Source organism: Mytilus californianus, unplaced genomic scaffold (genome assembly GCF_021869535.1).
Source record: "Mytilus californianus isolate M0D057914Y unplaced genomic scaffold, xbMytCali1.0.p SCAF_2, whole genome shotgun sequence".
In the NCBI taxonomy this organism is placed as follows: domain Eukaryota; kingdom Metazoa; phylum Mollusca; class Bivalvia; order Mytilida; family Mytilidae; genus Mytilus; species Mytilus californianus.
Genome location: NW_026262668.1, coordinates 129,387,470 through 129,411,299, shown reverse-complemented (window position 1 = coordinate 129,411,299; position 23,830 = coordinate 129,387,470). Strand labels below are relative to the sequence as shown.

Sequence of the window (23,830 nt, the reverse complement as noted above, 5' to 3'; positions counted from 1 at the left end):
AGTTCTTGTATATCGTTTCTTGTGTTCTGCCGATAGTAGCTGTAACTACAGTTTGGGTTTGTCGTATGTAATATTTCCTAATGTATTCCAGCTTAAGAGGTTTTTGTTGGATTGTTTTGGTGTACTTTGCTGGGGGGTTGCCGTATATATTTGTCATCGGTATACTGCAGTTTGTGGTGTAATAGTTATTCCTAGTGTACTGTTACAAAAACATGAGTGTAAAAGTCCGCGTATATTTGCAGATTGAATGCACAGTGATCTTAAAGCATGAATGATAGTTTTTTTTTTTTTGTCCAACGACTCTAGCTTATCAAATTATATGTTTTCTTTTCTTAATTGTCTTCCAAGATGAATTGTATTGCTATTGGATTGATAGTATGAAAAGGGGCCAAACTGAGAACTCATGAAATTGAATTCACCAATCCTGTGACTGCCCGCAAATTCCTCTTTTCTTTTATTTTTTGTCGATACTATAAACAATACTGTACTCATACATGTGTCATTTTTAAGCAAAATTCCAGACTATTTACAGTATTCGTTTGATTATTTATATAAGGATCAGGAGTCGGTTTCAGTATACTTACGATCAATCTTAGTCGTAAGTTCTTTTGTGAATCTGACTCCAGATCGATAAATAAAATATTGTAAATATTTAGAGTTTGGTGATGGTTTTGTTGCTCAACCTTTAGTTTTCTGTGTAATGTTCTGTGGACTGTTGCTTCGTTTTTCTTTTGTCATAGTTTTGTCTGTTTTTCTTTTGTCATGGTTTTATCTGTTTTTCTTTTGTCATGGTTTTGTCTGTTTTTCTTATTTCATGATTTTGTCTATTTTTCTTTTGTCATGATTTTTTTCTAATTTTCTTTTGTCATGGTTTTGTCTGTTTTTCTTTTGTCATGATTTTGTCTATTTTTCTTTTGTCATGATTTTTTTCTATTTTTCTTTTGTCATGGTTTTGTCTGTTTTTCTTTTGTCATTGTTTTATCTGTTTTTATTTTGTCCTGGTTTAATCTGTTTTTCTATTGTCATAGTTTTGTCTATTTCTCCTAGGTTTGTCATGATTTTGTCTGTTTTTCTACGACTAATGGTTTTGATTGCCCTCTTGGTTATTTTCTTTTATAGATTGTTATCATTCTCCCCAATAATAAAATTTAAAAGAAGATAATCGAAGCAACCGAAAATGAAATAGGAAAGACTGAATACAAAATCACTTAAAAATCTACAAAAATCAACATAACATTGCAACAAAAACTCAAGATTGAGCAACACGTACAGCATTTAAAACAATGGTAATGCCGGTGCTCCTAAGGGATTGAACTAAATGTATAGTGAGCCAAAATTTCGAGTCATCATGAAATAATAGTTCACAGGGAACATGTCGAAGAATGAGGTTCTACCTCAGACAAAGATAACCTTAGATAGATTAGTTATTCTTTTTAAGTTCCTTCCGGTAGTAAGCTCCGTATGTACATTGTACCCTAGTATTTATACATGCTTGGTTTTCAAACTTTTGTGTTCGACAGTTCCTGGTGACGATAAATCTACAAAAGAGATTCGGACGCACAATATTCATAAAGTATTATGTCCTAATGTGTCCAATTTTTCAACTGTTGATAAAAATGAGGGACACATATCTTTTTCACACTTTTTACTTTATACTCCGTAATGTAGATATATTTACTTATTCAAAATATTCATAAAACTCGTTTGTCAAAGAATATTTGTAAATAGATAAAACTATTTTCAATTAAACAGTATAGTTAAATACAGTATAGTTTAATACAGTAAAATCATTATTATACAACTCGAGATCATATGCAGTGTAAAGTATTACCGTTTTACTTTTGCTTTGTGTTCCACTTACTTTAAACAAATGATATTTAATGAAAATTAACATTTACTGTTTGGCTGTATTAAAGTATTTACATCGTATATAAAACCTAACTAAACATAAATACAACAAAATTTGAAAAAAAAAGCTTACACTTTCTTGTAAAGCAATCACAGTGCTGCATTTGGAGAGTTGCCTCCGTCAAATTCCTAATTGACGTATGAAAAAAACCATATGAGAAAAAAAGGAAGTCGAAGAAAAAGTGAGAACCCTTTGACGACAGGAAACACGACGAACAGACAAACAACAGCCAACAAAATATTACACGGAAGTCTTCAGCAACACGTGACCCCTAACAAATATTGGGGAAACACAGTTTTTTAAGGGTATAAAGTTCCATCTCCGGCACACGTCGTGTTGTTAATGGCAAGTAATAAATCAATAAGTTAGACAAAGACTCAATTACGGCCAACCAAATCAGGATGGCGTCCGTAAAACGTTTAAAGGTATGACTTCATTTTACCATTAGGAACCCTTGGTTCTATAGCTTCATTATAAGCAGCAACCCTCTATCAAGGACATTATGATAGGAAACGTAAGCACTGGTATATTTTACCAACTGATATATATATATGTACTCCATATGAAGGTGATAGAAGTTCACAACCGACCCTTCATTGTCAAATCCTAGATGTAAGTCAATATATGACTTTTCTCCACATGTTGATAATGTTAAGGTCACCAGTTATAACGTGACCAGCCGGGTTATATGTGAATGGGCAACTTGCAGAGGTGCAAACAAGAGTCATCAATGTTGACATCATGCAACGCGTGTTTGTAGTTGAAAAATGAAAGATGTGGTATAGGCATAAGAAATGATCTTTAAAGAAGGGAGGCAACTCTTCATACAGGGCTTTTATTCGTATTGAAATTCAATATGTATTTAATGTTCAAAATAAACCATTCATCATTATCAAATACCTCGGGGAAATTCGACTGTGATGAGGCAATGACCCCGACCGTCAACCATTGAACTGATGATAGATTTCATTCAAACAACAGCGGCGTTTCGTGATGTGGTGCATTAGAATATATGGTTTGTGCAGATAAATATAAAAATTTGCCTTTAGAAGTTTGAAAAATCGTTTGATATTTATTGCAGGCATTTGTATGTAATCAAAGTGGATAAATAGTTTGAAAATTAATGTTTACTCTGGCAAGTTTTAGTCAATATTGTTTACAATACAAGACTTTTCATGGTTAGAGGAACAGATAGTAGGGATGTTTAACATAGAAAAAGAAAACGAGGCACGGCTATTTATGATTTCTTACAAACAATGCATTATCTGTTACAAAAATACAAGTTACAATAGCTTTCGAAAAATTCAATAAATAAAAAAAAAATGCATATATACAATAAAATACACATTAATAACAAATAACATTAACAATATTAAATGAGGTAGCAGTAAAGACAGACATGATTGTATTCATTATTCTAAATCAAGCAGTTATTGTAGCATCATCTGTGTAAATGGATGTAGATGGGACTAGTTAAATAAGATATAATGACCCAACGATGTGTATATCTGTCTTTCAACTTCATCACGATTCGTGGTGGTCTTCGGTGTTGATTGTGGTATATATACATACTTAGTATAACATCATAAACATAATGTAGCACAAACCTCTCAGGATTCTGTTTGAATTTTATACGATTGATTTATGTAGATTGATTAATGAGTCGAACAGTAATTAATGGTACTCTTTGTACGACAGACGAGTGGAATATAGAAGTCTCCTAAGTCTGTTCCACGCGTACTGGTGCTGAAAAACAGACCAGAAACTAGAATATACAGCAGTATTTTTAAACCTACAATTGCATGTTATGCTCTCAAATTTACTCGAGAAAAAACAACATTAATGAACCCCAGGGACTTTGCCATCAATCATGATAAGTACTTTTATCAAATCGGATGAAATTTAGTGCCGGTACTGAAAATCTGACCTTGACATAGTACGGGTACTGTAGAATTGACCATGACATATGTTTTGACATTGAATTTCAAAATAATCAGGAAACTCCACAAAAAAAAAGCTATAACAAATATGTAAAAAGGTGTTGTTTTTTCAAAGGATTTGTATACGATGATTTCTTTTGTAAAGTGACTACCGAAATATGGGTAACTTTTCTTACCTTCATCCGTTTTTTCACAATCATGACTGTCACAGTTGGGCATCCTTCCTAATCGTTTAAGAAAGACACTTTGTTTGAAAAGGTTTCTATCGTTTCTGGTGTCCTCTGTGAATGGCTGCAGAAAGGTTGCAATATCTCGTTTTTCCCTAAATGGTATATTAGGTCTGGTTTCAGTAAAAACTTCCAACACTGGGGATGTGCTAAAATTCAGGCTTTTTTGTACAGCTACTGGTAAACTGGTATCTTGACATTCTACATCTAAAATATCAATTTCTTAAATTTGAGTACGGAATTATTTTCCATGATTTCAATTATATAACAAGCAAATAAAAACACGACTATAATACTATCTGTTTTTAAAATGGACCAAATGATCCAACACGGATGTACAATTGATGATACAAAAGAGTATAACGAAAATAACGAACTCCAAAGTAAATTCAAAAAGGGGAAAGCCCATCAAAACCAATCAAAGTACTGAAGTTCTGAACATCGGATGACCGCAAGTTCTGGTGGATGGTCACAAGCACTTGTCTCAGAAAAAAATCACATCTCTATACCTGAAAGTTAGTTAAGGTACATAGATATATTTTTTTCTGATACAAGTTCGTGTGTGGATGATGAATACATGACAGGGAATTCAACCTCGACGTAATAACTATTTATTGTAGTGATATAATCATTTGTTATCAGTATATCAGTATACTGGTTTGTTGTTATATATTATACTAGTATTACTATTTGTATAACAGTTATATATAATTTTCATAAATTTGTATATCATTCTATTCTACTATTCTAATGATAGTACAGTGCAAGTGCATGGTGGACACTCTTCTGTAATAATTCGTTTTTCTAATAGATTGGATTTGAGAAGCATTCATATTTTCCCGCGTTTGTTGCAAAAAGTTCCTGAGATATTCTTCGGCATGCGTTAACACAAATTTTCGTTATTCTTGATTTGTTATTGATATATATATTGCTCACGACAAAACATTTTCATATCATTTATCTATGTTCTTAAAAATTATTTTCATGAATATTTATTGATGAAACTAATACATAACAAGCGATAAGGAATGTTATTTTGCACTCGATAATATCCGCGTAATTATACAAAATACGTTCGGTTATCAGTCAAAAACGCAAGTCACGTGGGTAGAAATGTCTGTGGCAACATAACACCGGAATGCCCTCACGGTCATCCGCTGTAAAAATCAAACGTTAGACTTTATCAACCCATAGAACGAATCAAAAACAACTGTCATATTCCTGGCTTGGTACAAGCATTTTCCGAATAAAATAGTGGGTTAAACCTGGTTTTAATAGCTAGCTAAACCTCAGAATTTTTTTTGCCGCAATTAATACCAATAGATCAGAAAGAGCTGTAACAAAGAAAATTGATTAGGTAATTCAGACCCATAAAAAATTTAACCAAACATAAAATCATTTTATTACCCAAACTTGCAGAAACGTAATATTTCAAATGCATCTGCCATTATTGACAAAAGTAATCCTAAGATATGAAAGTTAAGAGAAGATACAATTCACATACCAACTGGCAGCAAGCAGTCTGTATTCCCAAATACAGCTTTGGCATCGATCGGAAATCCTTGAGAGTCAATAACGTTGACTTCTAATCCATGGCGTCGTCTCCGCCGCTGCATCCATTCTTGTACAGCTTCGGCGACATTGAAGTTAATCCACGAATCCCTTTTGACCACGACCATTTTCACATCAAGAATTCTCATTCGCGGTACTAAAAATATAAAATCATAAAGAGTAAAACGGAATATTTTTGGTTCAAAATTGACAGTCCGTAAGAAATGCCGTTTGATACCTTTCAAAATTATTATTCGGTTTCATGCTATAGTTTAAATAATTGATATTTTGAGATTATATTTTTATTCTAGTTTGTTATCAAATTGGGGGATAGTATAATAATAAGAATGTTGTTGTGTGGAAGATTGACTATGCGAAAATGGTAACCTCGGTTGAAGACCTAGTGTACTCCCCCCTGAATAGATAGAGCATTTTCAGTACCAAGTTTAGTACTCTGCAATATAGTACAAACGTACAGACGTAAACTGAACACCACAGAATAACCAACACAAAAAGACAAAATAATATTTCTTACTTTTGATGGACCAAAATATATACTAATTAAAATAAGAAACATTACAACATATAGTATGATGACCTATAAAAAAATGTAATCTTCTACTAAATATTATGGGGTATAGAAATAAAATATCTATCTGATAAATTGGACATACGAATAATCTTTTTAAAAAAAATCCTTAATTGAATAATACTATTTCTCTTACCCCTATTTCTGCGTCTTAATGGTTTGAGAAACTGACTAACAAAGACAGTGAATCGAACGCTGTCATCTTCTCCTGATTCATCGTCTTCCGTAAAACAACGGCAGGCTTAAAAACAAAATGTATTTATGTTCCTTTACATGTATTCTATCTTAAATCACATTGTTTTAAGTCACAAAAATTATCATTTTTCTTATTATCACATACAAGTTTTTCGGATATCAGCAATTATATATTCTAATTTCTTTTACATCTTTTTTTTTCGATCGTACTTACAAGTAAACAACAAAAACTGAAATGAGTATTCTCACGGTGTCTTTGATATTAGAATCCTTTCTGGAAAGGATAAGTCTATCTCAAAGATGTTAATGTGCTTCAAATATCTCCCTGGACTTTCGGATGTTCTCCATATACAAAAGATTTCTCAAAAACTATGAAAATGACAATTTTGTTCAAATATGACCATTATCTCCTGCTTTTTATATTATTGCATGTTTACTCAATAAATCACATAGAAATTGACATTGTTACTGTACTAATATAGACAAACCGTAAGAGGATGAACAATTAAGGATTTTGCAGGTTTTTCATAATTAAAGGTCTAGCAATACGGACTCCTTTCGGAAAATTACATGAAGGTTCTGATAGAAACAGAAAACCCCCAGAATATGGTACATCATTGATAAAGATGATTACCAAAAACTGATTCACATCATTTAAATATTTCAGGTGAGTAGGAACTGCTTATCATTCCGGAGCACCTGAGTTTACCCATGGTTTGTGGGGTTCGTGTTGTACCCTTCCGGAGCAGCCGAGTTTACCCATGGTTTGTGGGGTTCGTGTTGCACCCTTCCGGGTCACCCGAGTTTACTCATGGTTTGTGGGATTCGTGTTGCACCCTTCCGGAGCACCCGAGTTTACTCATGGTTTGTGGGATTCGTGTTGCACCCTTCCGGAGCACGCGAGTTTACCCATGGTTTGTGGGGTTCGTGTTGCTCAATCTTGATTTTGTTGACTGCTGTTTGTTTTATTGTCCTTTTCATCTCTTTAACCATCGTGTCTTCCACTAATGATTTTTAATTGCACCTTTTGTATCTACCACCCTTGTTTCGATGATAAGGTAGATCATTTTTCATGTTGACTTTATCTTTATATCTTACGGGGTTTGAATCATTACCTGAAGATAAGCTATAGATTTCAATGAAAAATATGTTGTGATGCACTTAATGTCAAACTTAATAACCTCTGTTAACTACCAGTGATTAAATTTAGTATGGCTAATTTCACAGTCTGAAAATAATTTTAAATGCATAATAAATAAACTCATGTTTCCTGTTATCTCGTGCCTTCTTTAAAACTTTTAAGTTCATGTCGACACAATTAGTGTAGAAACATTAAAAACATTAGTCCATCTGAATCTAGGACATTTTCCTTTTATCTTTTAACAAATATCTTAATATTCGTATAACCTTCTTTATTGCTAATTATCTAAATTGACGAGAACACTTACTAAATTTACTATCATGTACCAAGGGCATACATCTTGAATCATTAGACATACATAAGGTTCATTCAGAATAAACATAACTGGTGGCAACCATCTACAACAAAGTCATTAGTTTTACCTGTTCTCTCCTTGATGTGAAGCCTTAAGGTAGCGTTTAGTATACTTGTTCCACTGTCTTCTAGTGGCAAAATATCAAAGAAAAGTCGTAAAGTCTTAGTGTCTGGGTCATTCCATAATTCTTCATCAATCCAACTAGGTAATGTACCTGTTTGTGAAACAATAATTAAAACATTAATATTTAAAAGCAAATATGAAGTCGTCGAGAGATATTTTGATAAACTTACAAAAGGCACATGAAATGCAAGAGATCGATCATATATCATAGAAAGAAGGCTTTGAAATTCGAAAAAAATAAAGAAATTCAGTACCGATATATCAGTAACATAGCTGAATAAATTGCTATATATTTGATAAAAATGTTTCAAAATTCAGCATTTGAAAGAACTTTATATACATTTAATTTATGTTGAAATGAAATACAGGTTAATTTTATTCATATACTCATTAATTTGATGTTCAAATGGAAATAACTCAAACTGAATAAATGATAAACAAATAGTTCTCTGAAATTAGATATGATTTAACCACTAAAAAATACTTCTCTACAATTAGATATGATGTTATATATTTTCAAATTTTAATCAATAAAATTAGATATGATTTAACCACTAAAACATTGTTAGAATCAGCATATCAAAGAACCCCAAGAATTCAAATTTTGATGAAATTAAACCAAAATCAGAAATCTAAATATATGTTTATCAATAGACAATATAAGCTTAGTTTTTAAAGGAGTTCACTTCATAAAAAAAATATATATATAGCATTCAGAAAATTAGTTTATACCGAATAACAAACAAACCTACCACAAAATTCTTCAAACAATTTACCAAAGAAAAGAAAAAAAATCCAAAATGTCATTTATCATTAATACAATGTCTTTTAAAAATCTATAAAACTTATCTGTAAGTGTAATCAAACTTGATATATATATAATTAACCATTTCTGTTCAAAGGGAATTAACTCAATCACATAATAATTACCACTTTTGACTATTGGAAAGGGATATAACTCAAGAACGAGAAAAGCTAGAATCCTGAAAATTAAACTTGACCTTTATTTAGCCACATGAAACAAAATATCTTAATTTGAAAAAAATTCGTCAAACCGTTTTCATATTAATGAACGGACACTGTTTGGCAGTCGCCTGCCCGACAGCCGCCCGCCCGCCGTACATCCCCAAATCAATAACCGATTTTTCCTTCGAAAATCCGGTTAAAAATGTATCGTGCTTGTTATATGTAGATGACCTTGTGTTAATATTTGAATCTGAGTCTGGCTTACAACGATGTTTAGAAATACTCAACACTTACTGCGATAAGTGTAGTTTAACTGTAAATCTAAACAAAACTAATGTTATAATTTTTAATAAATCAGGTAAAGTTCTAAAAAATTACAACTTTAAATTCAATGAACAGACAGTTGACCTGACCAATGAATATAAATATTTGGGAATTTTATTTAAGCCCTCGGGAATTTTCTCTTGTGCTGTTAATCATCTGTGTAAAAAAAGCTTCAAAGGCAATGTTTTGCATTAGAAAGCCTTTATTCTCTGATAAACTTAATATCTATCCACATTTAAAACATTTTGAAAGTTGTTTGAAACCTATACTACTTTATAGCAGTGAAATATGGGCACTTGATATGTTAGTTAAAGACAATTCAAGTCTTGAATGTAGATATTTATCATTTTTGCCATCAAAATTTCAAATAAAATTTGCTAAATATCTTGTTGGTGTAAATAAAGCTGCAGTTAACACAGCAGTTTAGCAGAAATAGGTATGTTACCTATTGCTATTGATGCTTAAAGGCTTCTTTGGGGTTTTGGTGCCATTTGACGAATGCGAAAAAAGAAATTTATGCTTCAAATGCCTATAAATGTAGTTTAAATTTAAATAATGGTTTTGCAGCCAAATTGAATAATACTCTCTCAAAATATGGTTCAATCATGTATGGGAAAATCAAAATACTTTCTCAAAAAAATGCTTGATTAATGCTGTAGGGAACAAATTAGCTGAAAGATATACAGATTTCTGGAAAAACAGTCTTTTTAACGACCAGAATAACCCTAATGGAAACAAACTAAAAACATACAGAAAATTAAAAAATGATTACAAATTAGAAAATTTTCTATTAATAGATTTAGACCGATACATGATATCTAATTTTATTAAAATAAGAATGAGTAATAGTAATCTAAATATTGAATAGGGTAAACACCGTAAATTACCTTTGGAAAAAAGAGTATGTCCCCTCTGTAAAAAGGAAGTAGAAGATGAATATCATTTTGCTTTAAAATGTCAAATTTTAGAAAATGTAGGCAAAAACGTTTTCAGGAAGTAGATAGTATAGTTCCATCTTTCAACAACATGTCTGATGAGGAAAAATTTACATTTATGTTTACATTTAATGAGTATGACATAACTACAATTATTGGTAAGGGAGTTAATGATTTATATGTATTAAGAAATAGCCTAGCTGATAAGAAAAAGTAATTATGTAATACAAATTTATGATTATTTTATATTTTTTTCTTATATATTTGTTATGTTATATTTTATAACAATTGCATTAGGAATATTGTACTTTTACTTTCAAATTTGCAAACGTATCACCTCCTCCAAAATATATAAATATATACTTATAGAATAAATATTGTATGTTTGTAATTATTGTCATGTTTGTCTTGGTAACAATCCAATATTTGGATTTTACACCAATAAAATGATTTGATTTGATTTGATTTGACCAACGGGCCGATTGGTTAATCACTGTCATATTCCTGACTTGGTACAGACATTTCGTGAAAAAAAAATTGGTGGGTTAAACCTTCCACTACAGTTGTTTATAGTTCCGTCATATTGACATATTGACAAAATTACGAGAGCAACCCAAACAGACATAACTGATTAACGTGACAATAATTGGGACCAAGCAGCCACATGGTGTAAACGTACATTATAGAAATACAACACAATCCAATTAAACATACAAATAAATCTCACAAAGACGCCAACAATAAATTTGTAGTTGATAGTACACTATAGTAAAACATAATAGCATACAAACTTTCCCGATAAAGTACAATTAAGTAAAATAAAAATACAAGGGTTTACAAAATGAAAATAAAACTATAAAAACCTCATGCATTTGAATTGCACATCTGGACCCACCCGCATTACGAACGCCAAAACCAAAAACCCGAAAGCTGGATGCACAAATACCGAGCCACGTCAAGAGTCATACAACCAGAAGGAACATAATAGTACGAGAAAATGTAAAATATATATTATGATACACAATGTCAGCACCTGGAATCTATAACTCACCAGGAGCTTTTAACTTACTTTATCTGCTAGCAATAATCTAAAAAATATCGACTTGTTTTATTGATTCGATATAAAACTGAACTTTTATATTGTCGCCAACTATATATGTATTATCTCACTTAAGAACAGTAATACACTTACATGATCCAGCATAGCACTGCTGTGATATAGCTCTATAAGGAACACCTGATATACTTAGATTTCTCAGAACTTACATGATCCAGCATATCACTGCTGTGATACAGCTCTATAAGGAACACCTGATATACTTAGATTACTCAGAACTTACATGATCCAGCATAGCACTGCTGTGATACAGCTCTATAAGGAAAACCTGGTATACTTAGATTTATCAGAACTAACATGATCCAGCATAGCACTGCTGTGATACAGCTCTATAAGGAACACCTGGTATACTTAGATTACTCATAACTTACATGATCCAGCATAGCACTGCTGTGATACAGCTCTATAAGGAACACCTGATATACTTAGATTACTCAGAACTTACATGATCCAGCATAGCACTGCTGTGATACAGCTCTATAAGGAACACCTGATATACTTAGATTTCTTAAAACTTACATGATCCAGCATAGCACTGCTGTGATTAAGCTCTATAAGGAACACCTGATATACTTAGATTTCTCAGAACTTACATGATCCAGCATAGCGCTGCTGTGATACAGCTCTATAAGGAACACCTGATATACTTAGATTTCTCAGAACTTACATGATCCAGCATAGCACTGCTGTGATACAGCTCTATAAGGAACACCTGATATACAAAGATTTCTCAGAACTTATATGATCCAGCATAGCACTGCTGTGATACAGCCCTATAAGGAACACCTGATATACTTAGATTTCTCAGAACTTACATGATCCAGCATAGCACTGCTGTGATACAGCTCTATAAGGAACACCTGATATACTTAGATTTCTCAGAATCTCTTCTTTCATGTTTTCGTCTATCTGAGGAGGTGATGAGAAGCCAAGGGTAGTCAATACATGATTTCTGATGTTGTGTATTCTCTGATTTCTTGACCTAAAAGAAATGACACGCACACTATGAATATTGAATATTTATGTTCATCAGTGATGTCTCAAACAGTATAGACCGCTGCCATTGGTCATTTTTCCGTCCTAAACCGGTAAGTATTAAGGTAAAATTTATCAAATGTTTTATTGAGCCCTTCTATAATGAAGATGTGACTACATTTTTTTTATCCCTGTGGATAGCAAGTCGTGTTCGTGTGTTTCTGGACAATCTTCGTCGGTCATGGTAACACCATCATCATTTTCGCCTTTTAGTAAATATGAAAGGTATTTATTAAAGCAAAGGATTAAAATGTTATGGTACTAGACAAAAGGTTAAACTATTGGCGACTGAATCGCTCACCTTTCAAAATTATGTATAATTAAAATCATTAGCTTTAATGGCAGCCACAACCTAACACAGAATGTGACCAGATTTGACCCAGGTACATAATATAGGATCGCGTCGGATATACATTGTTGCAAAAGAGCTGATAGTCTAAATTGATTCTTTTACTTTTTTGTTATACATTTGCTTAATTTACAATGCATACGTATGGCAAGCCGTTCTTGTCAAAACTATGTTTAAACCATTTTTTCGAAAAAATTACACAATGAGAATTAAAAAATCACACTGAGATTTAAGAACCTAAAATAACACACTGAGAAATCGAGATTACACACTGAGATTTTAAAATTACACACTGAGATTTAAAAAAATGAAAAACACACACTGAGATTTCAAAAATACACACTGAGATTAATATGCAAATTACTAATGAATATTCATGAGATGAATAATTCAACAGATTAATATCTTGGTCTCCCGAACTCTTGTCATTATAATGAAATGCGGTTCCTACAACCAACATTCGTAATAAAGTTCAAGACTAAACAACTTTTTTTGCTAACTCATATTCATAAGTTTGTTGCCTATAATTCATATTATTACTAACAGTAAAACGGGATTTTTTGCTTAAAACTGTTTAAGCATGGTCCCTTTTCAAAAGTCTTTCAACTGTTACCCTGATTTCGCAAGGTAATCTTTTATATTTTTGTTACGTATATATGCTATAATAGGCACTTGGGGAAAAAATTCGCTGCATTGTTTGTATTTTTGCAGATTGTTCCAATGTTTTCTTATAATTTTAATAAAGTTTTTCACCATTTGGTTATATTTTGTAATGAGAGTAAGTGGGTATTTTTCTTGTTCTATTGGTCTTTAATAACGTGGTTTTTCTATACGTTGTATTTTTAATGTTTTTTATAAAACATTTAGCGCCAAATTGAAGGACTAACGAGTTCTGTCCCCTAGTTGTTTTAAGCTTGTAATAGATTCAGATTAAGTATGCTAATTAGATATGTGCGCATAAAAAGTGCGCACAAATCTCAGTGTGAAATTTTAAATTCTCATTGTGTAATTTCAAATTCTCAGTTTGTGTTTTTCAGTTTATTTCATCTCAGTGTGTCTTTTTGAAATCTCATTGTGTAATTTTCAATTCTCAGTGTGTAGTTTTCAATTCTCAGTGTGTAATTTTCAATTCTCAGTGTGTGTTTTTCCTTTTTTGTAATCTCAGTGCGTTTTTATGAAATCTCAGTGTGTAATTTTTAATCTCAGTGTGTTTTTTTTTTAATTTTCAGTGTGTATTTTTTTCGAAAAATGGTTTAAACATAGTTTTGACGAGAACGGCTTGCCATACATACGCGATTTGTTGTATTCACATTATTTCTTATGTATGTATAACTATATATCGATATATAATTATTAGATAATTATATGCTACTAGAACACACCCGCGACATCCATAGGTCCGTGACTGAATTAAAGTACCCACGCCTTCTTTTTAGACTGGGTTTTTATTATTCGTATAATTGTCATCTGATAGTCATACTGATAATAAGGTGCAAAGTTTTCTCTGGTTTCAAAATCTTTCTGTTTGAACCCGTCCTGATTTTCTTACTACAACCCTGAAACTATATGTGACATATACTATTGGTATCGGTATCGGATTCGAACCAGGACTTTTTAATTATTGGTAATATTAATTATGTGGAAACAAAAGGGCCAGGAATAGTGTAATTTTTAATCAACACAATTGTCAATTTTTAGTTATATATAAAGTTGAATTCTTTGATTCGTCGTTTTTATATCATGCCGGTTAATAAATTGGACCTCGTTATTTTAGTAGTATAGATTAGTAATTTTTAGTCTATTTAAGGAATGACTGTAATATTTTTTCTATCTATGAAGAAATAACATCAAACATGTGGTGCACACTGAATAACCCGCTGAAAAAATATTACAGTCATTCCTTATAATTTTAATTCCAAATTCCATTTTTAAGGAATATATAAATCATGAAAAAAACATTGATGACGTCACGGTCACATGACAAAATTATGTCTATGAAATGATAGACAAAAACCTTTCAGCCAATCAGAAGACGTGTTACATCCAAAATTAAATTATTATAGTATAAAGTTTACAAGGTATGGGTCTAGAACGTGCACTTACGAAGTTTGTACAACAAATAACGTCAACTATGTGCTTGAGTAACGTTATAGTTAATTTAAAGCATCTTAAGCTGACAATACAGTCAAGGTTATCACGTTAACCTGAAACAATTTGATTCATCAGAGAGAGTAAAAATATTTCAGAATTAATGGTATCGCGTGTCAGTCTAACGATAACCTCCTAAGTCTGATGAATAAGAGTTTTGGTTTTTACTTTTGGTTTCCTTGCACTGTCGGGATTCTCAGACTGGATGGTATGCGTCTTTGCTTAACGAGTCTATTCACTGTAATGTCCCACTTTGTGTTATATCAATAGTAACAATGTAATTATAACCCAAATAATAGTACCCGAAAATAAAAATAAAAAATAAACCTAATGAATACTAATGAAATGAAAATAAAAACTTCCTTATTTTCTTAAAATAATACACAATCACAAAAACAAAAACAAAAGCTTACGCAATAACTTCGTACTAAGACAGGTTAAATTGTGTCATCCATCTTCTGACACCAGAAGTGACTTTTAAAAAAAAGTAAGTTACTATTTGTATCTTCATTTTCTCATCAACAAATATCAATTTAAAGGTGAAAAGAGTTTCATGTTAGGTATTCTCTGTTGAATTTATTTACTTCTTTTCTCAGCTCGGTGTGTTGAAGACATGAGAATTGGTAAAGACATACGCTGAAACTGATAGAGACCGAATATTGACAACTTGATATATTTTTGTGGTAGTGGGGGTTGGATAACTGTCTTATTGATGTGTATTCCATTTATCTATATAAGTGCTTTGAAGTACGTCTGATTAAAATGATATTTTCATGATTTAAAGTAACTTCTGATAATATTGTTATTAATTGCTTTCGTTGTTAGTGCATCACATTCATGATTATTTGCACTTTTAATTATATATAGACAAACTTCAGAACAAACATTTATCAAAGATACCAGGCTTATAATTTGGTTCGCCAGACGTGCGTTTCGACTACATATGACTCATCAGTGACGCTAGAATCAAAACAATGCCAAAGCCAAATAAAATATGACGGGAAAATTCTTTCAAATAACAACACTTAAAGAAGTGGCGTATCAACCATGGCTTTAGTAGGAATTAATAGAAAAGCCTTAGTTTATGAGAAGATCCCATTCGACCTGCAATCTTACCTGATAGCAACTAAAATGAAATACAGCGTTTTCAAAATAAGATAAAAAATGTTTTCAAAACACTTATCTTAGGAAGGTCATATACGTTTATAATTTCTCCCGCACAGTATAGTTTGTAAGTTCAAAAGACTAATTTTCCTTTAGATTTTTTTCACCAGGATTTGAATATTTTGAAAGTCTATAGGATAGACTTTATCGATTTCACAACAATTTAAAACATATTCATAAAGCCAACATATGATAGACATCGTTTTTGAAGACATGCAATATCACACATGTTACATGTGTTTTGTAAAATTTGGATCTGTAACCAGGTCTAACATAATTTGGCTTCGGGGAGTTTGTCCTTATCTATGTATTTTGCGATAACCTTTCAAAATTTGCCCAAATTTACAAATAGCCATGAAAAAATTAGGTGACATGTTCAGAAATACGTCCGAATTTTGTTAGATTCTCACGCAAAGTACACGTATTAACCTTGCATACAGCACTTTTTATTGTACATGGTTGGAGGATATCAATAAATTGGTCCTTGTGAAACAAATTTGGGGGAATTTGACCTGACCTCTTTAGTACTCACACATCGAAATGAAACCTAAAAAACTGATTACATTAGAAATAGAAAAATATAAGAGCACATTCCAGAGTGTTTAAGAATACGCCGAACGTAACATAGAAATAAGTAGTTTACATATATAGTTATCTTTATGCATTTTATGCGAAGCTATTGTATGTGTGAAATTTGCATGTTAAAAATACTTTATCGATTTTAAAAATAGTTAGGCGAATCATACATCCATTGGCATTTTGTTTGCTAATAACTCTGGTTAAGGATGCATTACTTAGGTCAGTCTACTACGATAAACTTTCATTTCAACTATCTGCCAATGTAAGATTATTGCGTTGTAGTGTTGTCTTTTGTGGTTCACATGGTTGATTAAAATATTTCTTCAAAAGTATGATACAGTCTAGACATTGGCCTTCACTGTTTTGTTTTTCTCAAATGAACATCTGACTTTATTTCTTTATGGGAGATCTTCCTTTGGGTCATTGCATTCGTCTAAAAATAACAACATCTGGGTATTTGAAATTTTATGAATGGAGAAATGAATGAAAAAATTCCAGACATTTTATTGTTTCCATTAAACAGTTAACATTTGGTCGACATGTGTTGAAAAATTACTACTTCTGTTGCTTTTTGATTATGTGTAAAATCGTGTGAACATGTGATGCTATATTTGGATAGGATGTTCACTAAGCTACCAGAAACAAATCAGACTCCGTAAAACTTAATAAAACAGACAGTCACAGTTTAAGGAAGGGTGTTGACCGCCCGCAAACATGTTTAACCTCGCTACATTCTGTATGTTCCTATCCCCAGTCAGGAGCCTGTTATTCATTGGTTGTCGTTTTTTGTTGTCTGTCATGTTTGTTTTTCGTTTATTGTTTTGTTCAGAAGTCAGGCCGTAAGTTTTTCTCGTATCAATTGTTTTACATTTGTCATTTAGAGGTCTTTTATAGCTTGCTATATGGTATGGGTTTTGTTCATTGTTGAAGGCTGTACGGTGACTTATATAGCGTTTAAGTTTTACATCATCTTGGTCTCTGGTGGACATTTGTCTCATTGGCAATCATACCACATCTTCTTTTTTTTATATACAAACACGAAACGGCATCTCATGTAGTCCATACATCACCCTGATTCGAAAGTCATATTATAGTAGCAGTAGCAACGTCAGGGACATGATCAAAATAATGGACGTTATCGGATGTGTGAAGAGATAAATATCGGATATGTGAAGAGACCGCAGACATATCGGATATGTGAAGAGACCACAGACATATCGGATGTGTGAAGAGACCACAGACATATCGGATGTGTGAAGAGACCGCAGACATATCGGATATGTGAAGAGACCACAGACATATCGGTTATGTGAAGAGACTGCAGACATATCGGATATGTGGAGAGACGGCAGACATATCGGATATGTGAAGAGACCACAGACATATCGGATGTGTGAAGAGACCGCAGACATATCGGATGTGTGAAGAGACCGCAGACATATCGGATGTGTGGAGAGACCGCAGACATATCGGATGTGTGAAGAGACTGCAGACATATCGGATGTATGAAGAGACCACAGACATATCGGATATGTGAAGAGACCACAGACATATCGGATATGTGAAGAGACCGCAGACATATCGGATATGTGGAGAGACCGCAGACATATCGGATGTGTGAAGAGACCACAGACATATCGGATGTGTGGAGAGACCGCAGACATATCGGATGTGTGAAGAGACTGCAGACATATCGGATGTATGAAGAGACCACAGACATATCGGATATGTGAAGAGACCGCAGACATATCGGATATGTGAAGAGACCGCAGACATATCGGATATGTGGAGAGACCGCAGACATATCGGATGTGTGAAGAGACCGCAGACATATCGGATGTGTGAAGAGACCACAGACATATCGGATATGTGAAGAGACCACAGACATATCGGATATGTGAAGAGACCGCAGACATATCGGATATGTGAAGAGATCGCAGACATATCGGATATGTGAAGAGACAGCAGACATATCGGATGTGTGAAGAGACCGCAGACATATCGGATATGTGAAGAGACCGCAGACATATCGGATATGTAATACAATTAGACCACACAGACTTTCGATTGTGTACGATAAGACCGCAGAGACATATCGGACGTGTGAGACACTGAGACCACAGAGACATATCAAATGTGTGAGACATTGAGACCGCAGAGACTTTTAGAATGTGTGAGATACTGAGACCTCAGAGACATATCGGACGTGTGAGACACTGAGACAACAGAGACATATCGGATGTGTAAGACACTGAGACCGCAGAGACATATCGGATGTGTGAGACACTGAGACACAGAGACATATCGGATGTGTGAGACACTGAGAAGCTTTTACACATTTCTCAGAAGTTAATGCCTTTGTAAAAACGAATGCATTCTTTGTGTGGTCATATTATAGGCTTTATATTGTCGCCTGTCAAACCAATGGTTTTAATGCTGGTAAAGTGCCTGTAACCAGTCAGGGCTAAGACATCAAATGGCCTATCAGTGTGTCAATGAACATCATTTGAGATCTTCCCAGCCACTACATGTATATACTGGTTTTTATTACGTTGAGGTTAAACACGTTTGAATATAAACTTGTTAAACCTCACGTAGTGTTACAGACGTATCATTTTGTTTCCGGTTCAATGTGAAGTACAAATCCCTAAAGGACAGGAATATTTTCTTATTTAAATTCTTGTTCATTGATTGTTTTCGGCGGATTTCCTTTACATTAACGAACAACTTGAACAATAACTGTCTATAAAACTCTACTCTGAACCAATGATCAAAAATTTTACATTTTATGATCAGAATAATGCATAAAGGACTTTTTTCCGTATAATCTAAAATCCTTCGAGATCTAATGTGATGTCACAGTGGATTCTATAAAAGGCTAACCGTACAAATCAAGCAGTGTATGTTTCATAAATTAACTACATGTATATGCAATAAAATTTCTAAATAAAATAATCGTGATTATAATCTCAACCTTTTCTACTGTAATAATAAAATACTATAATAAAACAAGGAAAACAATAATAATAGGGTTTTAGTGTTGCAATATCCTTACGTATACCATTTTAAAATGATATATTTCATCAGTTTATAATATTGAAATTATTGCTCTGTATAGGCAACAAACATACAACCATCATAAATCAAAACTGTTCAGAGGTCAGATTGCCACCTAATTCTACAGCCGGACATTGCACTTTGCACACTCAATTAATTCGGTCTTTGACCGCTGATATTTTCTGTGCACTAAGGTCAGCTCATTATTCTTTAAGATCAAAATAATTATAAACATCTCTTCTTTAACTTGATAAAGTATGTTAGAAACCTCCGTTCAAAAGATTTGAAAAAGTATCAAGATATGATTGGATTTGAAATAATATAAATAAGGAATAAGATATTGAGATGGTGTAAAAACTACAAAAAAATTATTTAATCGTTTTTGTCATAATCAGCTATAATGGCGATATAAAAAAAGAAACTAATAAACTTGTTACCATATGATTTATGGTTCTGGTCCTGCCTGGAATTAAATGTACATGATTTATATAAAATGAAGAAATATATGTAGCTCTATCATGATAACATCTATATGAACTTTTAATATTTCATTTCAATGTAAAAAAAAAAAAAAAAATCTGTTACAAATCACAATGTATTGTTTTGTGTGTATACATGTCATACATGTCATGCTGCCCATCAAGGGCCCTTGATTGGAATAATAAATATTCTTATTCTTATCTTATTCTTGTGTTGCCGTACCTATCAAGCACAAAATTGAGTCCAATTATTCATCTGTAGAAACATGACGTTACATAATAAAGTAAAACTTCCAAAAGCAGAAGGGGTTCAAAGTCTTCCAAAGGCAGAAGAAGGATTTCACAATCCCCTAATGCAAAAGAAGGGTTTCACAATCTTCCAAAGTCAGAAGAAGGGTTACAAGACTTCCAAAGGTAGAAGGGTTTCACAATCTTCCAAAGGCAGAAGGGTTTCACCATAAAGGCAGAAGGGTTTCACCATCTTCCAAAGGCAGACGAAGGGTTTCAATATCTGCCAAAAGCAGAAGGACGGTTTCACAATATTTTAAAGGCAGAAGAAGAGTTTCACATTCTTTCAAAGGCAGAAAAGGGTGTCACAATCTTTCAAAGGCAGAAAAGGGTGTCACAATCTTTCAAAGGCAGAAAAGGGTGTCACAATCTTTCAAAGGCAGAAGAAGGTTTTCAAAGTCTTCCAAAAGCTTTAGAAGGGTTTCAGAATATTCCAAATGTGGAAGAATGGTTTCACTATGACATGATGAGAGTTGTTTATCTAGTATCTGAAGCCATAAAATTTTATACTGCAATTGATAAATTTGAATATTGTTTACTGGACTAAATCAAGGCTGCATGTTAATTAACGTGTTTTTTTTTAAAATTTCGATGTTAAAGAAGGAAATCATGGTACGAATTATTTAATGTAAATAATTGTAGGAAAACATGACAGTTGTTTTCCATTCGTTTGATGTGTTTGAGCTTTTGATTTTGCCATTTTAGGGACTTTCCGATTTGAATTTTCCTTGGTTCGGTATTTTTGTTATTTTACTATTTTTTGTATCACGTTACGTTATCAAATGTTGAATAATGCCATTTTATGTTTATTCAAGTCCGATTGTGTTTTTGTGCGTGATAAAACAAAATAGAAGCACATTAACATGCATTGAGAATAATTATTTTTTTTAAAGAAAAGTGTAAAAATGTCTGTATGGAGGCAATCTAACTATTAAATGGAAATATAGAGACAAACAAATTGCTCACAAAAATAAAACACGTAAGTTAAACATAAAAATATTTGGACGTATGCAGGTATTGTTTTTAAATCTTTCGAGTACACATGAAATCATTTAATCCGGTCATAATTCAGACAATGGAAATGACTGCGTTCAACTGAAAGTATTAACAGTCAACCATTATACATATCTTCCAAAATGGTCAGATCGTGATGGTATGATTCAAATTATATATCGTAGGGAACATTTGGTTTATTGAGGAGTTGAATTGTTAGAGGAAAACTACTGAAAATCACCGATATCCTACTGTATGTACATGTAGCACTTACACAAAATAACAAGGGTTAATAACGACAAATTTTAAATGGTAGTAAAACTTTGCACAACACTTCAGTTTCATTTTAAATATTTAAATTTTTCCGTTATCATTCAGTAAGAAATCGTGGTTAAAGACTATACTATGAATTTGAAGAAAAAATATAAATTGAATATTACATGTATATAGATATCATAAAATGAACTTTAAGTATTTCTAAAAGATAAATAAATTTCAAAACATAACTTTGTCTAGTTCAATATCTTAACAAAATTGGAATATTTTTTTCTTCATACAACGTTGGCTGCAGAAACAAATTTTAAAATAGACATAACTTTGGTTAGTTATTGTCTGTTTAAAGAAAAAATCACATAAAATTAAATGGGGTTAAAATTCACAAAAATATTAAACTATATAATTGCAGTGAATGAATTTTATTCAAACTTTTTTATTTGTTGGCAAGAAAATATTGCATTGAGGAACATATTACTTAGAATTCAACAAAACAATAAAACAGATTACGTTATCTAAAAATAAAACGTTTCTACAAAAAAAAATGTTCGCATAAAAGTTTAAACAATATACCCGTTATTCAATTTTGACCATCAGGGAAAAAGTTTTAAATTAATAATAAAAACCGCTGAAATAACCAAATATTATTTTTTTCGTTTGGGTTGCTGTCTCAGTGATGTTTACACCACATCTCCTTTTTCAAATTTTACTTTAAAAATATTACTAGTATACGAAAAGTACTTTAATGTAACAATGCTTCGGATTTCACATGTAATGAATATAAGTTTTAAGAATGGTATACATTTTTGCACTGTCACAGACAGATTTGCAAAATATTAAAAAAAAATGTTTGAAGTCTTAAACCATGAAACAAATATATTTGCTTTCCAAGACCTGATCTTATTAAACATATTTTATTTCCAATTCGGAGCCCTTGTGGGGCATACAGATATTAACTTATTAATTGTTAGTTTAAAATAAGAGACTGAAATATTGAATATGACCAAATAATAATCTGGGGTGGTGAAGAAAGACAATAGTTCTTACCTTCTCCTCATATTTTCAAGTCTGTTTGGTACTCTAGTGTGTGGTGTTCCATGGTCAGTGTCCGTGTCATTCTGACCAATCACGAAATTTACAGAAAATAAAACAACAGAATAATATAAAAAGTTCATGAAAACTATAAAAAAGTTCATTGTTTATGATTCGGAATTTTAAATAGTCCACTTAAATATCTTATTTAGACAACTTTGAACAAACTTATCAAAAATCTTTTTTTCAATCCCTGATATATGGAATAATTCTGATCCTTTCACAAATTATTTTTAGTCTTGTTTTTCTAAGGGTCTTCTCTGTGAACGTTTCAGTCTGGGATTTTAGGCAAACTAAGGTCGCTGTTCCCAGACAGACCATTTAGTATCCTTGAATAATGCGATTTTCAAGCGTCTGTTCAGGTGAAAGGTCAACACGGATGTTTTGGCGCGAACTTCATTAATAGACTGACTGATTGATTCGTTAATGTGACAACAAAAGAATTGTTCTTATCTTTCTCTCACACGTTGTAAAGGCCAAAGAAACTGTTTCTACGGTTACATCAAATTGCAATTTCGGTTTTTGTTTTCACCGTGGCAAAAAAAAAACAAAAACAAACAAAACACAGGGCTTTCATACGATTACGCTCAACCACTTAAAATACAAGAATATTATGTTCAAAACAAGATAAAGGTAAATTAAGCAATTTTAAAGCATACACACATTCGAGTAAGTATATAAAACTTTTTAATGTTATTCCATATGTATAAGAACATGAATAATTATTCCTATTTGATAGTATATCCAATTGAAAAAAAGTGTTACAATGTAAAACAAAATATCGAAATCCATAGTACGTCCAAATCAAAACATATTATAAATCTTGTTGAATGGTTGAATAATTGACTGAGTGTTGCTTAAGTTAATTTCCAGTGGAAAGTATTTCATGTATAAGTACTCAGGACGAGAGCAATAAGCAATTATTCTAAAAGGTAGGAGCTGCAAAGTTGGTCGGCCTTTTCGAAGGGCAACATTTTCCCCTTGCAGCAATATACATGCGG

General features: G+C 32.3%; 1 protein-coding gene across 1 annotated transcript; it reads right to left on the bottom strand.

Moving 5' to 3' along the window:
- Window positions 1-1,632: 1,632 nt before the first annotated feature.
- On the bottom strand, window positions 1,633-22,991 carry LOC127731011 (uncharacterized). The gene is made up of 7 exons (XM_052239726.1): window positions 22,785-22,991; window positions 12,188-12,354; window positions 7,975-8,121; window positions 6,353-6,457; window positions 5,581-5,784; window positions 4,026-4,283; window positions 1,633-3,655 (listed from the first exon to the last, which is right to left on the bottom strand). Exons 1-7 carry the CDS (start codon window positions 22,931-22,933, stop codon window positions 3,630-3,632), a joined length of 1,056 nt encoding a protein of 351 aa, XP_052095686.1. The 5' UTR covers window positions 22,934-22,991; the 3' UTR covers window positions 1,633-3,629.
- Between the last annotated feature and the right edge of the window lie 839 nt (window positions 22,992-23,830).